Raw genomic sequence first — 19,994 nt, forward strand, 5'->3', positions numbered from 1 at the left:
TTTACTGACACAGGAAATAGAAACTTAAACCTGTAAGACTGGACTGGTCTTGCCTGTCCTGACTAAAACACAATTCAGATCAGCAATAATTGAACCAACCTTCAATCTTTCTGACCTCTTCTCAATCAGAAGTAACAAAACACTAGTGATACCTGTTAGGCACTGTGTCTCAAGCAGCAGTGGAATAGGTAAGTGGGTTGAGTGGGTTCCTACCTTGACGTACTCCGGGGTGGGGTCCATGCTGCTGCTGGGGTCCCTGGGGAACAGAGACAGAGTTCTGTTGAGTGAACACATTCTTAATGGCAGCTTCTGGTCCCCTCCACTCCCTCCCTGTGCTGTGATGCGTCTGCTTCTGCTATCCTGCCTGCTGACTGTGGGTCTACCTCCTCTCTGACAGGAGTGGCATGCTCAGACACTGCCTTCCCCCCTCTCCTCCCCTCCACTACACCCCCACCCTTTAGTCTATCCACCCAGCCCCCACACAAGTCACAGCTACACGTGTCCCCTTTTTCTGACCCCACTGGCAAATTCACAGAGGGGTAAGAGACACCCCCACATCTGCCTTGTCTCTTACATCAGAGGGAGAAAAGTGGGTTTAAAATGCCATGTCATTAGCAGGGCTAGTCCTCCCAAAATTCTCAGTATCACTTCAGATGTCAGAAATGCATTTTGAGAGGACATAACATCTTAAAGCTAAGATGAGTTATTTTCAAATCCCTGAGGAAGTGTGGATGCATTCCCAGATCTCTACGAAAAATTCTGTTTATTTTGAGTTCTGCCTCTGTCTCTCATCTCAAATTGGTTTTTTAGGGGGGGGGGGGGGGGGGGGTTAGAGAACCCAAGCCCTTGATGCAGAGGTCTTACAGTCAGGCAAGAGGGGGAGTAATTCCCATAGGGATTGTAAAGGGAAAGAACACAAACATCTCGTTCAAGAGCCTTCGTGGAGTAGGAAACAAGTTGCCCTTAATCCAGTCAAAATGTTGAACACGCCAGTTAGTATCTAAACCAAAGGATTTAGTATAAAATTACAATCTAAAAATGACTCACCGAACTACTGTGATGGCCCTTGGTCTTTTCTTTCCTCCCTACTTTCAGAGAAAGGCGGGAACGCAGCAGGAAATACGGTTGAGAGTAAAATAATCTGAAAAATACTTCCCAAGAAGTTCAGCGCCGGCCACTAGCTCTTAAACAGCTCTTTCTCCATTTAGCTGCTGTACGACCGCGTCTCATCTACTCACTGTGGGGAGAGCTGAACTTTCTCTCCTCTGCCCATTCTTTCATGTCAGCCTACACAGTAACCTGGCTTCTCTTTCAGCAGGGTGAGTGACTGGTATGTCACGCCACCTCAGAGGAACACAACACAGGCAAGCTGCTGCGCTGGCTGGTTCAGCTCTGAAGCCGTTCCATCCGCATCAGAATAAAGAGCTGGCCTTGTTATTCAACACCTACAGCTACAGTGTTAGGTAACATCACAATCAGTTCACAGTATGGTGGTGGTGGTGTTCCTATAGAACAGGACATTACAGGTTCCACCTGCTCCCATCAGACAGCCGAGACTAATAAAGAGAACAGATATCCCACCCATACTGTTCATATTGGGTAGAGAACAGAGGTGTTGGGAGACACATCATAGAGTTGGAGAGAGGACGAGTGAGAGGACAAGTGAGAGGACGAGTGAGGCCACAGGCCAGCCAAAGAGCCTCTCCTTTAGACCGGTTTAGTGTCAGCCAGACCACAGCTGCATTGTGTCCTGGAGAGGAAATGTACCCTGCTCAACCACTGACTTTCCCCAAACCTCAAGTTCAAATGGAGCTCAGTCAAGCCAAGGACAAGGACAGAGCAGGTCACACACAGACGACCTGGCTATAATTGGATTTCCGCACACAGCCTCCCCTTCTCTGACTCACTGACTGAGAGAGAGGGGCACTTGACATGCAACACTCCCTCAGTCAAAGGTTGTTCTGGATGCCTAAAGGCGTTCGCCTGCTTCCCAGATGTTCATGCATATATTTTGACAACATTTTATGACGTTTTTGTTCGTTTTGGACTACAGCAAGGTTTTTTTTCGGCTGTTCAGGCACATAAAACATTTTCTCAAGGCAATCGGAAGTTGGTAGCCGAAGTCTACACCCCTTCGTCGGCGATTGGTCAACATTCAACAAGAGACAACTTGTCCTCATGCACATTTTTTCACTTGAGACATACTGCACCAAACATCCTAGTCAGGACGACTTGGCAAAAACTTCAAAATGAATGACCGATTTCTTGAGTTATCTTAGATTAATTCTGACTATTTTTAGGACTGATTATAGTGTCTCAAGAGGGACAATCAGTACTATTGCCACTTTTTTCTAGTTTTTCAAGCGAAGGTATTTTAAGGGAGTATGCTAGAACAGTAGTACGGGTTGCCTAGCCGGGTTCGGCAAGGCCCAGCCGAACCGAAGCATGCGGAGGCACATCCACAATACTGACTCAAGGGGCAGTTTGACTCTATGGGAAAATCCCTCAACTTCTACATGTACTGTATAGTACAGTGGATCAGTGCTCTGCTGTGCACAAAATAACTTAAGTCAAGTCACCTTATTGAAGTAATTTTCCTTATATAAATGCATACATATACTAATCTCTCCCAAACAGCATTGAGTGCCGATCTGGTCATGAAATAATGAATGCAGGTCGAAATGAAGAGAGGAGAAGGGGTGGTAATGAGTTGCTCTGGTTGAGTTCTCCTTCTCTCTTTTTATTTTACTGGGTAGCTGCAGGTGTGTGTCTCCTCAGAACGAACATGTGCTCTCAGCCTGCTGCTGGCTGGCCTTATAAAAGCAGAACCAGCTGTGGCTATACTGCCTTCTGCCTACTCCTTACTCCAACCCAGAGGAGAGGGAGAGAACGAGAGAATGAGGGAGGAGGGAGCAGATGAGAGAGAAACAACAGGACACCCCTGGTCCAACACAAACAGGAGCTGCTAAAAGGAGCGCTGTTTATTTACCCACCAGATCAGCACTCACAGAGGAGAGGGAGCAACTGCTGCTCTGGCTGGACATTATGAACAGAACTACTAACACTAGGACAGGAATTATAGTGTTTACACTGTGATTAGCTCACGCAAAAGAAGCCTGCGAGTCCCACAGACAATCATTGACAATAATAGTTTACAGTAAAAATGATTGTTCCGTCACTGTGCTTCTGATATGGGATGGAATATTACTTTTAAGATATGGGAATAGAATGTTTGGCATGGCATCATTTGGAGATGCAACCAATGATCAAACAGCAATATTATGATGACATCCTTTTCTTAGGATCGGGTTAGTTCACAGTGTCCTTGGGAACATTGAGGCCGGACATCACGGCATCATTACTTATCTCTGCTGTGATACAGAGGACAGCCTGGGCATGGCGTAAAACAAAGCCTTTCTGTGAAAGACGTGGTGTGTGTGACGCCTATTCGTCTACCTACCTGGTCCTAACAACGTATATACTGCAGCTGTAGCACCATGATTCCCAGTGGGATGTTTTGGTTTTTGATCAGAGTGGTTTAGAACTGATGTTGACAGACAGACATCCAGAAAACACTCACTGTTGTTTAACTTTCACCACTGTTACCTGTTCTCTAGCCTTGGAGGAAACCATCCAGACATCAGATCTGACCCAGCAGCAGACCATTTCTCAGCAGAACAAACAGAGAGAATCAGTCACTCTAGATTCTGAGCTCACGGCCAGCTCCGTCTTTTATCAGCCCTTTCATCTCCTATACGAGGCTGTAAATCTTCTTGCCATCTCAACCTGAGTCAACCTGAGTCCAACTCATAAAGGATTTTCAGGCACACCACAGCCAGAGCTGTCTGCCTCTCCCTGGGGCAGAGTGAGTGGGTCGTGGGTTATAGTGGCTATCTGGCTTAGGCACACACCCACACACACACCCACACCCACACCACCACCACACACACACACACACACACACACACACACACACACACACACACACACACACACACACACACACACACACACACACACACAGGCACACACACACAGGCACACACACACAGGCACACAGATTGACTGAGGTTAGGGGTCACCTGAAGAATCACTCACTTTGTGGATCAATCCAGATAGCGTCATCGATACAGAGTAAACACTGATTAATTAGTGTGTGGTTAAAGGATGGAGCACTGTCTGGGTCAAGGGTCAACAGACAGTCAGGGAGACTAAGAAGTCAGCACAAAGAAACATAGGTTGGTTTAAAACATGTACAATATCCACAAAACAAGAATAAGCAAAATAGTTCAATGAGCAGAAATGTGTTCATTGATCAATGTAATCTGCATGAAAAGAGATGGACAGAGTGTCATATCCTCCCATCCTGAAGTTAATGACAGAGCCACAGGTAACTGCCAAAATAAAGGTAACACCAACATTAAGTGTCTTAATAGAGCAATGGGCCGCCACGAACCAGAACAGCCTCAATCCATCTTGGCATAGATTCTACAAGTGTCTGGAACTCTACTGGAGGGATGCGACACCATTCTTCCACGAGACATTTCATCATTGGTGTTTTGTTGATGGTGGTGGAAAACGCTGTCTCAGGCGTCGCTCCAGAATATCCCATAAATTTTCAATTGGGTTGCGATCTGGTCACGGAGATGGCCATGGCATATGGTTTATATCGTTTTCATGCTCATAAACCATTCAGTGACCACTTGTGCCCTGTGGATGGGGCATTTTCATCCTATGGGGCACAGTCATCGTAACCAAAATAATGGCCTGCCCAGCATTTTTATACATGACCCTAAGCATGATGGGATGTTAATAGCTTAATTAACCCAGAAATCACACCTGTGTGGAAGCACATGCTTTCAATATACTTTATATCGCTCATTTACTCAAGTGTTTCCTTTATTTTGGTAGTTACAAGTATCTTTTCATAAGAGATGAGGACAAAGCCCTTTGACTAATCCTGAAATCTCCCTCACCAGTCAGCCATACCCAGCTCCCTGGCAAAGCCAGGTAACCAACCAATCAACCAGCAGCCTTCAGATAGACACAATGGGCCTGCAGTCCTGTCCTGTAGCAGGCAGCACAGTGCTGGCAGCCACACAGAATGGGTCCCTCAGAACTATAGCTGTCATAGTGTTCTGTTAGCCCTGATCCCTCACCATCTCCACACATCTATCTGCACATCAGCATCTAGAGTTACAGCAGCAGCCAGAATCTGGGCTCTGGTCTCCGCGTGCTTAATGCACCTCAGGGCTCTCTTCAGAACCTCTCTACCTCTCCTCTCCATCCCTCTCTCACTATCTCTCTCCTTCCTTCCCTCCCTCCTTGCTTCCCTTTCTTTGCTGAGCCAGACAACCCTCTTCCTCTGTTGCTCCTCCACACCTCCACTGTGTATCCCAGACTGCCAGAATGAAGGTTGTGGCTTATTTATTCTCCTTCCTTTTGTCTTGTTTTCACCTTCACTAACCTCACCAGCTTTGTCGAGATTAAATACTAGACCTATATTAGATAACCTTCAAATGTCAAGGGATTTTCACAGCCTTTTCAGTTATTAGTAACACCCCCCTCGCACCCCAACCCCCTTCCTCCACCCAAGTCCAGACATATTCTGTCTGTCTGCCCAAAGCGTGTCTAAAGAGGGGGACTGTGTTTCATTCTGTCCAGCGCTGCACCGTTGCTCTGGTCTATAGTGACACTTAAAACTTTGTCGCACAGGATATAACTCACAGTCTGGGTTGTCTGGGCGTATATATCTCAACCATCTAGACAAGCTTTGTTGTTGTGGCGGTTGGTTTATATCACTCTAAACAGAGGGCTTACCGTCACTGCTTCTCTCTGAGGTCTTTGTGTGTGTATAAGTGTGAGTATGCTGTTGTGTCTTTGTCCACAGTTTCCTGGCCTAATCACATGGATTGATGTTGTGGAACTTCTCATCACTTCTCTGTGTTCTCTAAGATCAAGCAAGCCCTATCAGCAGTCTGACAGTGTTGTGTTTCAGTAGTGAGTGAGGTGTTAAGCCCCGCAAGGTGCTGTGGGGAAGAGGAGGCCCTGACAAAGCAGCCCCAGCCCCCAGATAATATCTATAGGGGGCCACAGTGAAGCTGCTCTGCAGTAACTCAACAGGGCCTGAGGGATACAGCCCCCTGCCCTGACAGACATAGAGGTGGTAGCAGAGAGGCTAGTGCTAACATGTGCTGCTCACTGATTACATCTCAGCTGACCTGCTTACCATGGGTTGAGCTGGTACACTATTTCAGAGTGAAGTAGTCTCAGTTAGTCAGGTGGGTGGTAGCAGCTGAAAGTCTGCAAAGTACTTAAGGGGCTTTAAAGAGCGAACCCTAAGTGTCTTATTAGGCAAAACATAACTACTTGTTTTAGATTCAGATTCTGTGAAATTAACAAAGGAAAAGCATAGCGCTGGAGCATAAAAGGATGTGTGTGTCTGTACCTGTATGCAGTGTGGCCTTCCATCCCTGTATGGTAAGGCTGGTGTTCCTCGATGATATTGTGGATGAGTGTCGAGGTGGGCAGGCGGGCTCGGGCCGGGTGGGGCAGAGTGCCCATGTGACTGTACATGTCCCAGGAGCGGGCAGGGCCCTGAACCGGGGCCCCTTTCTTCCTCCTAGGCAGAGTGCCATGGATGGAGACACTGTGGTATCCGGCTGGGGGCAGCTCCGGTACTGTAGGCCTGGAGCTCAGCAGGTCCATGGAGGAGGCCAGAGAACACTGCCTGCTGCCCACACCCATGTGCATATTTCTTGGCAGACTGGCAAACTTCCCCTCTGCCATCATCCTCAGCTCTAAGAGGGAAGAAAGAGAGAGAGACATCAGATCAGACCACATGGCAGGAGGAGGAGTGGGAGGATTTCCACCTAGGGGTTATATAAGGCTGACAATATCACAGAGACATTGTGCCCGGTAAAGTAAACATGTGCTACTGATGCACATCCTCACAAAGGACAAATGTGTGGAAACATATACGTGTGTACGTACAGTTCCTCTTAAGCTGCCCACCCAGTATACTATAGCACAGTGACAACTGCACTGCATATATACACTGCTCAAAAAAATAAAGGGAACACTTAAACAACACAATGTAACTCCAAGTCAATCACACTTCTGTGAAATCAAACTGTCCACTTAGGAAGCAACACTGATTGACAATAAATTTCACATGCTGTTGTGCAAATGGAATAGACAAAAGGTGGAAATTATAGGCAATTAGCAAGACACCACCAATAAAGGAGTGGTTCTGCAGGTGCTGACCACAGACCACTTCTCAGTTCCTATGCTTCCTGGCTGATGTTTTGGTCACTTTTGAATGCTGGTGGTGCTTTCACTCTAGTGGTAGCATGAGACGGAGTCTACAACCCACACAAGTGGCTCAGGTAGTGCTCATCAATGCGAGCTGTGGCAAGAAGGTTTGCTGTGTCTGTCAGCGTAGTGTCCAGAGCATGGAGGCGCTACCAGGAGACAGGCCAGTACATCAGGAGATGTGGAGGAGGCCGTAGAAGGGCAACAACCCAGCAGCAGGACCGCTACCTCCGCCTTTGTGCAAGGAGGAGCAGGTGGAGCACTGCCAGAGCCCTGCAAAATGACCTCCAGCAGGCCACAAATGTGCATGTGTCTGCTCAAACGGTCAGAAACAGACTCCATGAGGGTGGTGTGAGGGCCCGACGTCCACAGGTGGGGGTTGTGCTTACAGCCCAACACCGTGCAGGACGTTTGGCATTTGCCAGAGAACACCAAGATTGGCAAATTCGCCACTGGCGCCCTGTGCTCTTCACAGATGAAAGCAGGTTCACACTGAGCACATGAGCACATGTGACAGACGTGACAGAGTCTGGAGACGCCGTGGAGAACGTTCTGCTGCCTGCAACATCCTCCAGCATGACCGGTTTGGCGGTGGGTCAGTCATGGTGTGGGGTGGCATTTCTTTGGGGGGCCGCACAGCACTCCATGTGCTCGCCAGAGGTAGCCTGACTGCCATTAGGTACCGAGATGAGATCCTCAGACCCCTTGTGAGACCATATGCTGGTGCGGTTGGCCCTGGGTTCCTCCTAATGCAAGACAATGCTAGACCTCATGTGGCTGGAGTGTGTCAGCAGTTCCTGCAAGAGGAAGGCATTGATGCTATGGACTGGCCTGCCCGTTCCCCAGACCTGAATCCAATTGAGCACATCTGGGACAACATGTCTCACTCCATCCACCAACGCCACGTTGCACCACTGACTGTCCAGGAGTTGGCAGATGCTTTAGTCCAGGTCTGGGAGGAGATCCCTCAGGAGACCATCCGCCACCTAAACAGGAGCATGCCCAGGCGTTGTAGGGAGGTCATACAGGCACGTGGAGGCCACACACACTACTGAGCCTCATTCTGACTTGTTTTAAGGACATTACATCAAAGTTGGATCAGCCTGTAGTGTGGTTTTCCACTTTAATTTTGAGTGTGACTCCAAATCCAGACCTCCATGGGTTGATAAATTTGATTTACATTGATCATTTTTGTGTAATTTTGTTGTCAGCACATTCAACTATTTAAAGAAAAAAGTATTTAATAAGAATATTTCCATTCATTCAGATCTAGGATGTGTTATTTTAGTGTTCCCTTTATTTTTTTGAGCAGTGTACGTAAGTACAGTGAAATGAAGCCAATGGCATAGAGACCATGCTTCATGTATTCCAGTCATAGTTCCTATGATGCTCCCTCCCTCTCCATAGCAGCAGCAGGGAGCAGGATGACATAACTGCAGGCTATCAGTGAACCACCAGCCAGTCTGACTCTGACCACAAGACAGCAGATAGAGATGTCTTGTTCCATGCCCTCTCCAAAAAACATGTTTACCTCAACGTTCCACACCCAGTTTTTGGACCACTACGCCACTAATTGGACAATGAAATAAAGACTCCATTCTAAGCCGAATGAATTTTCTGCTCAGCTTTCTGCTTTCATCCTTTGCCCCCAGCCAGCTTTTTAGCATGCTAATGAGCAGAGAAACAAAACTCATGCCTTAGCAGAGAGAGAGGCTGACATCACTTGCTGTTGCTGCTGTTTCTTCACCTGCTCCTCACAGAGCAGCCACACAGCTTATGGATTATTCATAACCTGTTTTATTTCCTAAACTTGGCTTGGCATGTGAAGGGAAGTGAACTTGGTAAAACATTTATGTCAATCTTCTCAGCGGTGTAGCCATAATTTATGATATTGGATTATCATACGGGGTCAACTGAGGATAAAGCCTGCTGCCTTAATTAAAATGAAATCATGTGGTGATGAAAGACAAAGACAAAAAGCACTTTGATAGAGTTTCTTACTCAGCAGTCTTTGTTTTACTCATGCATGGATGTAAACCTCTGTGTGGTAAGACAATGGGTGGTGGGTTGAGGGTGCAGCAGTCCTATAGAAACAGCCTCTTGGGGAGGACGGGGATAAGGAGAGGTAGAGAGTCCACTGACCCAGACAACAGCTGAGTGTAACCACGCACTGACCCTGTTAACCAGTTCTGTTAAAGCTATTCAACAACAAACACACCGCCACCGAGACACACACACACACACACAGTGCTGATGTTGCTTTCAAAGCCTTTGTCCTCTTTGTGCTGTGTGAAATTTTATCTGAGCCAGGGCTGGTGTCAGTGATTAGGTCTGGTATTAACTCTGTGAACTGTCTCTAACTGAGAGGGGGAGATTTAAGGCCCTGCTTCACGTTCCTAAAATGGTTAATCCACCCCACAGTAATTGCAGTGCAACCAGATATCATCTTCTTCAAGGAGATGCTTTGCTGTTTTATCCAGTTGGATCAGTGCCAGGAGGGCAACAGCAGGGAGGACTGTACTGTAGCAGTATGGGTCTAGTGAGTCTGGTGGGAATTTCCCAACATCATGGGTGCTACTGACTGATGGGAGAGTACCATAATCTGCCTTGTGATGACAGCACACTTCAAAATACACAGACACTCACTCTGATTCTGCAAATTCAATGAAGAGTAGTCAAATCTAGTCCTGTAATTAAAGTATGATAAGATCTCCCTTCTCTCTGTGCTATGTCTCCTTACTCAGCATAGCAGTAGTGAGGAGATGAAAGAATGCCATTAGGTAAGAGGAGTAATGAACACCAGGGGTGTAGACTAAAGGTATCAGCATGCTTCAGAAGTCGGCTAGGCAAACCGAACGAGTGTGCTCGCATGCTCCCTTAAAAGACCTTCGCTTGAAAAACGAGAAAAAAGCGTCAATAGTACTGTTTGTCCATTTTGAGACGCTGTAGCCAAAATACACTTTCTCAAAGTAGTCAGAGTTAATCTAAGATAACTCAAGAAATCTGTCATTAATTTTGACGTTTTTGCCGAGGAGATTTTACATCTAACTAAGATGTTTGGTGCAGTATTTCTCAATGAAAAAATGTGCATGAAAATGAGTCATATCTTGTTGAATGACAACAAAGACTTTATTGAAGAATACCTACTGTTGACCAATCACTGACAAAGGGGCGTAGACTTCGGCTCCGAACTTTGGCTTGCCTCCAGAAAAAATGTTGTGTGCCCAAACAGCCGAAACAACCCTCACCGAAGTCCAAAACGAACAAAACGTCACAAAATGTCATCATAATATATGCACAAACTCTTCTGAACTGTTTCGGCTGGGAAGCATGTGGACGTCTTTACACCTGGACATCCCTCATGAAAAGTACCTTTCAATTACCTACTACTCATCACTACTACACAAGATCTACACAAAACCTCCTGGTTTTACTACTTAATTACTTTTGAGATGTGTCATAAGTCAGTAGTGATTTATGTAGTAATTTAAGTAGTAATGAGTGATAAACTACATATTTCCTGTTTAAATCACTACGTAATTCTCCCTTAACTGTGTAACTACTGAGCTTTTGGTTATCTACTACTTAAAACATACACATACCTACACATTCTTACATGCTCATGTAACCGATGTGAAATGGCTAGCTAGTTAGCGGGGTGCTCGCTAATAGCGTTTCAATTGGTGACGTCACTCGCTCTAAGACCTTGAAGTAGTTGTTCCCCTTGCTCTGCAAGGGCCGCGGCTTTTGTGGAGCGATGGGTAACGATGCTTTGAGGGTGGCTGTTGTCTATGTGTGCAGAGGGTCCCTGGTTCAAGCCCAGGTAGGGGCGAGGAGAGGGACGGAAGGTAAAACTGTTACATTGATGCTGTTGACCCGGATCACTGGTTGCGGCGGGAAAAGGAGGAAGTCAAAAGGGGGGTGAGTGTAACCGATGTGAAATCCTTTCCAACCACTCTGCTAAAAACCGCTCCTCTCTCACAGGAAAAAAACAGCTGCTACACCAATATATTTTTGTGACTACCTGGACCTATAATTGTTGAAGTTTTGAAACCAAATCATATGATTTGAATGAAAAGTATTTTAATAAACAACATGAAAAGGTGACTGTAAGAAGCGCTCATTATTTCAAATAGGCTACATGTCATATTAAACAGCATATAAACACTCTAAACAGGTCAAGAGCCAGACAGGTAGCCTAAGAAAGAACGAAAATGAATTATTTAGGCTATATTATTTAAATTATTCCAAGGTTATAGCCTACAAATAAATACATTTTGAAGCATTTGCGAGTGCGACACACTAGGCTGGCAGGGACATTAAGCCTTCAGCATTTAAACAACATTTTGTTGTATTAAATCACTACAGTCAATAAATTGCGCAAAGGCTGTGACTTACTTCAATTTATGAAAAATGACTTATTAGGCTCAGTCTAAAGTGCATTTGAATAAATGTTTAGAAACATGAGTTTGTCCAGAGTCTGTGGTTTCAGGCTCATGCGATGGTGCCTGGAGAGCAGGCCAGCAGCAGAGAACACACTCTCTGTGATTGGGGATGCTAAACACCCTTTGGGCCACTTTTGCCAGGCTGGGCAGGATGTGTAGTGTTTTTTTCTGTAGGTAGGCCTAAAAGATTATAGGTAAAATAACCCAATCAAAACAAAAAGCTCCTTGAAAGAGGTAATATGTCACGCCTATTGGGCCAAAATCAGTGATGGCCTATTGTATAGATAATAGAATGAAAATGAACAAAACTTTGAAGAGGTGTTTTGTTTATAAATACTATGCTACAGTGACAGACTTAGCTAGCTACTCACCTCATTCCTTTCTGTTAGCATGTGCACATAGTAAGTACACCATCAGGCTTTCGAGATATGTGTTTTTTCAGATTCCACAATGATTCTTTAGTTGTGGACACTTCATCACCACACTCCCTCTCTTGCTCTTGGTCCTCCTCATCTTTGTAAGTCACCTTGATTTTTCACCTATGTGTTTCATCAGTTTCTTTATGAAAATATTTAGCATACTTGATGACAGTAGCTAAAGCAAGGGGATAGCAGCACGCAAGTAGACTACAAATTCATGCTGGGCCAGGAATGCCCTGAGCTCACGAAGTGAGCACTACTGGAGCGAAATTGGAGCAGGCGAGAAGGCCAACGCTCTAGCCTTTAATGAAACTCACTCCACGCTCCAGTCAATTTGGGCACATTCTCTGGTCACCACTAGACTAGCGCACATGTTATTTCCTCAAGTTTGTAACTGTAGTTATATCATCAAACAATAAATAATATGCTTATACAAATGTAATTGTATTTTTTAATAAAATTAATTACATATTAAATTATATATTTACGCTTTTGTTAATCCCTTTAAGGCCTTATCTTCATTCAGCTTTAACTGAACTATCTTCAGATTTAAAAAAATTGCAGACACATTTCTCCACCATGTAACCTTTTAGAAAATAAAGACAAGCACAAGAGAGAACCAATTATAAGGCATAATCAATCATCTGCTAACAGAGGTCACATAAGACAACACAGAAAGAAAAACATTTGATTAACAATGTTAATCTTACCAACAACGGCCTCCAGTCTTCTTATGTTGAGGACCTCCTTGGCAACAGGTCAAAAAGACATACAGTGCCTTCAGAAACTATTCACACCCCTTGACTTTTTCCACATTTTGTTCTTTTACAAAGTGGGATTAAAATGAATTTAATTGTCATTTTTGGTCAACAATCTACGCAAAATATGTTGTAATGTCAAAGTGTAAAAAAAATCGAACATTTATATAAAATAAAATTAAACCACTAATATATTGTGAGGACAGACGCTGGAGATGAGAAGCAAGAACAGGGAGTGAACATTTAATGGAAACTAAAACAACAAGCTCCCGCGCTCAGGTCTGTTCAACGCTGGTCCGACCAATCTGATTCCACGCTTCAAGACTGCTTCGATCACGCGGATTGGAATATGTTCCGCATTGCGTCCAACAACAACATGGACGAATATGCTGATTCGGTGAGCGAGTTCATTAGGAAGTGCATTGACGATGTCGTACCCACAGCAACGATTAAAACATTCCCAAACCAGAAACCGTGGATTGACGGCAGCATTCGCGTGAAACTGAGAGCGCGAACCATTGCTTTTAACCAGGGCAAGGTGACCGGAAACATGACCGAATACAAACAGTGTAGCTATTCTCTCCGCAAGGCAATCAAACAGGCTAAGTCCCAGTACAGAGACAAAATAGAGTCGCAATTCAACAGCTCAGACACAAGAGGTATGTGGCAGGGTCTACAGTCTATCACGGATTACAAAAAGAAAACCAGCCCCGTCGCGGACCAGGATGTCTTGCTCCCAGACAGGCTAAATAACTTTTTTGCCCTCTTTGAGGACAATACAGTGCCACTGACACGGCCCGCTACCAAAACCTGCGGGCTCTCCTTCACTGCAGCCGAGGTGAGTAAAACATTTAAACGTGTTAACCCTCGCAAGGCTGCAGGCCCAGACGGCATTCCCAGCCGCGTCCTCAGAGCATGCGCAGACCAGCTGGCTGGTGTGTTTACGGACATATTCAATCAATCCTTATCCCAGTCTGCTGTTCCCACATGCTTCAAGAGGGCCACCATTGTTCCTGTTCCCAAGAAAGCTAAGGTAACTGAGCTAAACGACTACCGCCCCGTAGCACTCACTTCCGTCATCATGAAGTGCTTTGAGAGACTAGTCAAGGACCACATCACCTCCACCCTACCGGACACCATAGACCCACTCCAATTTGCTTACCGACACAATAGGTCCACAGACGACGCAATCGCAACCACACTGCACACTGCCCTAACCCATCTGGACAAGAGGAATACCTATGTGAGAATGCTGTTCATCGATTACAGCTCAGCATTTAACACCATAGTACCCTCCAAACTCGTCATCAAGCTCGAGACCCTGGGTCTCGACCCCGCCCTGTGCAACTGGGTCCTGGACTTCCTGACGGGCCGCCCCCAGGTGGTGAGGGTAGGTAACAACATCTCCACCCCGCTGATCCTCAACACTGGGGCCCCACAAGGGTGCGTTCTGAGCCCTCTCCTGTACTCCCTGTTCACCCACGACTGCGTGGCCATGCACGCCTCCAACTCAATCATCAAGTTTGCGGATGACACTACAGTGGTAGGCTTGATTACCAACAACGACGAGACGGCCTACAGGGAGGAGGTGAGGGCCCTCGGAGTGTGGTGTCAGGAAAATAACCTCACACTCAACGTCAACAAAACAAAGGAGATGATTGTGGACTTCAGGAAACAGCAGAGGGAGCACCCCCCTATCCACATCGACGGGTCAGTAGTGGAGAAGGTGGAAAGTTTTAAGTTCCTCGGTGTACACATCACGGACAAACTGAATTGGTCCACCCACACAGACAGCGTTGTGAAGAAGGCGCAGCAGCGCCTCTTCAACCTCAGGTGGCTGAAGAAATTCGGCTTGTCACCAAAAGCACTCACAAACTTCTACAGATGCACAATCGAGAGCATCCTGTCGGGCTGTATCACCGCCTGGTACGGCAACTGCTCCGCCCACAACCGTAAGGCTCTCCAGAGGGTAGTGAGGTCTGCAGAACGCATCACCGGGGGCAAACTACCTGCCCTCCAGGACACCTACACCACCCGATGTCACAGGAAGGCCATAAAGATCATCAAGGACAACAACCACCCAAGCCACTGCCTGTTCACCCCGCTATCATCCAGAAGGCGAGGTCAGTACAGGTGCATCAAAGCAGGGACCGAGAGACTGAAAAACAGCTTCTATCTCAAGGCCATCAGACTGTTAAACAGCCACCACTAACATTTAGCGGCCGCTGCCAACATACTGACTCAACTCCAGCCACTTTAAAAATGGGAATTGATGGAAATTATGTAAAAATGTACCACTAGCCACTTTAAACAATGCCACTTAATATAATGTTTACATACCCTACATTACCCATCTCATATGTATATGTATATACTGTACTCTATATCATCTACTGCATCTTGCCATCTTTATGTAATACATGTACCACTAGCCACTTTAAACTATGCCACTTTATGTTTACATACCCTACAGTACTCATCTCATATGTATATACCGTACTCTATACCATCTACTGCATCTTGCCTATGCCGTTCTGTACCATCACTCATTCATATATCTTTATGTACATATTCTTTATCCCTTTACACTTGTGTGTATAAGGTAGTAGTTGTGGAATTGTTAGGTTAGATTACTTGTTGTTATTACTGCATTGTCGGAACTAGAAGCACAAGCATTTCGCTACACTCGCATTAACATCTGCTAACCATGTGTATGTGACTAATAAAATTTGATTTGATTTGATTTGATATAACAAAAACAAGAACAACGTCTGGACAGGGGGAACAACATGACATTATGACAATAATGCTGACACGGGGAACACAACTGAGGAACATACTGATACAGAGGGGGCAATCAACAACGTGAAGGAGTCCAGGTGACAGGTGTGTGTAATGAAGGGCAGCCTGGTGCCCTCGAGCGCCAGAGAGGGAATGCTGGAGCAGGCGTGGCATATATCGTCATTAGATAAGTACTCACCCCCGTTAGACAATACATGTTAGAATCACCTTTGGCAGCGATTACAGCTGTGAGTCTTTCTGGGCACGTTTCTAAGACGTTTGCACACCTGGATTTGCACACCAATATTTACCATTTATTTTTTTTAACATTCCTCAAGCTCTGTCAAGTTGGTGGTTGATCATTACTAGAAAGCCATTTTCACGTCTTGCCATATATTGTCAAGACGATTTAGGTCAAAACTGTAACCAGGCCACTCAGGAACATTCAATGTCATCTTGGTAAGCAACTCAATTGTAGATTTGGCCTTGTGTTTTAGGTTATTGTCCTGCTGAAAGATGAATTTGTCTCCAAGTTTCTGTTGGAAAGAACACTGAACCAGGTTTTCCTCTAGGATTTTCCTGTGCTTAGCTGTATTCCGTTTCTTTTGATCATAAAAAAACTCCCTAGTCCTTGCCGATGACAATCAAACCCATAACATGATGCAGCCACCACCATGCTTGAAAATATGAAGAGTGGTACTCAGTGTTGTGTTGTGTTGGATTTGCCCCAAACATAACGCTTTGTATTCAGGTCAAAAAGTAAATTTCTTTGTCACATTTTTTCTAGTATTAAGTGCCTTGTATTCTGTAAAGGCTTCCTTCTTTTCACTCTGTCATTTAGGTTAGTATTGTGGAGCAACTACAATGCTGTTGATCCATCCTCAGTTTCTCATATCACAACCATTCAATTCCGTAACTGTTTTAAAATCACCATTGGCCTAATGGTGAAATCCCTGAGGAGTTTCTTTCCTCAATGGCAACTGAGTTAGGAAAGATGCCTGTGTTGGATACACCATCCAACGCCAAATTAATAACTTCACCATGCTCAAAGAGATATACCACGTCTACTTTTCTATTTTTACACACAGAGTCTGCTTTTCTATTTTTGCACATCTACCAACTGGTGCCCTTCTTTGCGAGGCATTGATAAACCACCCTGGTCTTTGTGGTTGAATCTGTGCTTGAAATTCATTCCTTGATTGAGGGACCTTACAAATAATTGTATGTGTGTGGTACAGAGATGGGGTATTTATTCAAAAATCATGTTCACCGCTATTACTAAACACAGAATGAGTCAATGCAACTTATTATGTGATTTGTTAAGCACATTTTTACTCCTGAACTTATTTTGGATTTCCACGACAAATGTGTTGTGGGTTTCCAACAAGTCAGTTTGTCATATGTCTGCCATGCTAGAGTTTCCGAGCTCAACTGTAAGTGCTTTTATTGTGAAGTGGAAACGTCTAGGAGCAACCACGGCTCAGCCGCGAGGTGGTAGACCACAGAAGTTCACAGAACGGGACCTCCTTGGTTGCAACACTCACTACCGGGTTCCAAACGGCCTCTGGAAGCACAATAACTGTTTGTCGAGAGCTTCATGAAATTGGTTTCCATGGCCAAGCAGCCACACACAAGCCTAAGATCACCATGCGCAATGCCAAGCGTCAGCTAGAGTGGTGTAACGCTCACCGCTATTGGACTCTGGAGCCGTAGAATACATTCACTGGAGTGATGAAACACGCTTCACCATTTGGCAGTCCGACGGACGATTCTGAGTTTGGCGGATGCTAGGAGAACGCTACCTGCCCGAACGTATAGTGCCAACTGTAAAGTTGGGCGGAGGAGGAATAATGGTCTGGGGTTGTTTTTCATGGTTCGGGCTCGGCCCCTTAGTTTCAGTGAAGGAAAATCTAAATGCTACAGCATACAATGACATTCTAGACGTTAATAGGTTTGTGTAGTAAATAAGTATCACTTTTTCATGATGGATGATATGCTCTTTGAAACTTGTTCCTGGTTAACATAGTAATCTAGCTAGCTATGTATATTGGGAGATGGTTACCAGCAGGTTTCAATCTCAGGAGAAAAAGGACATTCCAATGAGATAGGATCAGAAAGACTTTTGATCAGCTTACTGTACTGTACTTAATGTTCCAGATGCATGGTGGGACTGACAATCAGAGCAGAGAACAGGCTTTCACAGAGTGATACGGCACTGGATATTAGGTATCCAGAATCAAAAACTCCCTCGCCCCATAAAAAGAGTTTCCAGAAATTGCTTAACCCCTCTAATATCATGTTGATCACATGATGCGGAACTCGTGCCACATTCAAAACTACTGGGAACTCGGAAATCTCAGACTTCAGTGCATTGAAGACAACTGGGTAGCTCGGACTGGGAAAATCATTTTTAACGGTCATCCAACTCAGAATTCGAATACGGAAACTCTTTTTAGAACTTCAACTTTCCGACCTGAAGTTTTTTTTATGTTCCCAGTTGTCTTGAAAGCACCTCAGATCAGACCACCACAGATGTTTTTTCACCTGCTCTGTTAGACTCATCAGGTGGGTTGAGTCACTGAACATGTCCCAGTTACTCAGCATCATCATACCACAGGACAAATACCAGCGAGTGGGAAGAACATATCCCTTCACAGCTCTAAAACACTTTACAGTCTATGCAGGTGCGGCAAATCACACAAATCAACCAAACACCCAACCTTAATTAACAGCACCCACCTGGGTGATGATGCACAGTGGGCGGGTCAGCAGCCATTTTGTGCCAGACCACTGACCAGTCACAACCACACATCCCTTCCTGCAGTAGCCAGGTGACGATTCCTATAGAAGCCAGTTAAACTGGTGGTGTGGAGGCGGGGGGTTAATTGGCTGGTGAGTAAAGTGCCTGAGGGCTGGTCAGTGTGTGGAGGCCTGCTGTTGACCTCAGAGAGAGCAGAATGAAGCAGCCCAGCAGTGAGTCAGTGGGGCCAGAACCAGGCACATCTGTTTCCCCTTAAGGAATGTTGCTTGACAATTACTCCCCTGGGGTGACAGTCTGTCGCACGTGCCGGAAGAGAAAGGGTTTTAACTCTCTCTGGGCTCCTTAAGAACATGAATATTCAAGACATTAATCTGATAACATAAATTATTCATGCAAAATACTAGAAGAGGTGACAAGGTTATGGCCATCATTTGAACTGAGGTGTGGGTCTAGAAAATACCTCTTCTTTCATCTATCTCCTTTGTGTCTCTCATTATGTCTCTCCTCCTTACCTCACACTGTTTTACTTTCTTTCTCTCTTGTGTCTCTCTACCGCTCACAAGCACAATGGTCTTTCTCTGGCTCTCTGTCCACTGCTTACATCATTCTCTGCATCTTTCACTGAAGACACACAATACCACACACACTCACACATTCACACTCGCAAATTCTTTAAAGTCCTTTGTATCTGGCTCGTGACACAGGGCACATGCCATTGCTGATGTCAGCAAACACAAATACTGTCTTTATTTTACTGTACCTATAGTAGGAGCATTGTGTCCTGCACTAGTCCCACAGCACATACAAATCTGTTAAGTGAAAGTGAACAAAACTGGCCTTGATTCAAAAAGATACGCAAGAGTCAACATGCAAAGGAAATAAAACTATAAGCTTCCAACTAAAGCTACTAGAGACGTACAGGGGAAGAGGAGAATACCCCAGTGCATTTCTAAACAGTGTTATCAGTGTTATGTTTTCTCCAGCCTTCCCCCGCACTCACTCCTCCATGGGAATCTAGTGAATAATGCAAGTCCCCTTCAAAGAATTCAAACCTGCTTTGAGTGGACAAAAGACCCAGAGAGGCTGTGGGCCACGAGCACTCTTCAGAATAAACCCTCTAATAAATCCGTCATCATAGCCTGACTGCTATTCCCAACCAGCTTCTCTCATCCATCCCATATCTGACAACGGGAGATTCTGTGGGAGACAAAACAGTTTGGTCTGCTCTAGTCTACAATATCAGCCTGCTCTACACAGTGGACATATGGGCTGGCCTATACATCTAAACCCCCATCAGATCCATCATACCCAGGGCTTTGGGAGTTCATCTCTCCCCCATTAATGCTGGTCCTCCACTCAGTACACAAATCCCAGTGAATCAGGCTGTAGACAGGCTCTGAGCCGACACCCAGGGTTTCGACAGCAGGGCGTTCAGCCTGCATCTTATGTAGTGTACAGGAAGGAATAGGAAGCTTTAGCGAAAGGGGCTGACACACACCCAATCAGCTAAGGCGTG

The 19,994-nt window shown here is 45.4% G+C and overlaps 1 protein-coding gene across 1 annotated transcript in view; it reads right to left on the minus strand.

The window, feature by feature from the left end:
* The window catches only part of LOC139541135 (breast cancer anti-estrogen resistance protein 3-like), a 75,902-nt gene that overhangs the window by 54,643 nt on the left and 1,265 nt on the right, over nucleotides 1–19,994 (minus strand). The window contains exons 2-3 of the mRNA XM_071345397.1: nucleotides 6,449–6,800; nucleotides 214–256 (exon numbers count right to left, since the gene is read on the minus strand). Coding sequence (XP_071201498.1) covers nucleotides 214–256; nucleotides 6,449–6,792 — 387 coding nt within the window. The 5' untranslated portion in view covers nucleotides 6,793–6,800. The remainder of the gene's footprint in view (nucleotides 1–213; nucleotides 257–6,448; nucleotides 6,801–19,994) is intronic.

The sequence above is a fragment of the Salvelinus alpinus genome, chromosome 16 (assembly GCF_045679555.1).
Source record: "Salvelinus alpinus chromosome 16, SLU_Salpinus.1, whole genome shotgun sequence".
In the NCBI taxonomy this organism is placed as follows: Eukaryota; Metazoa; Chordata; class Actinopteri; order Salmoniformes; family Salmonidae; genus Salvelinus; species Salvelinus alpinus.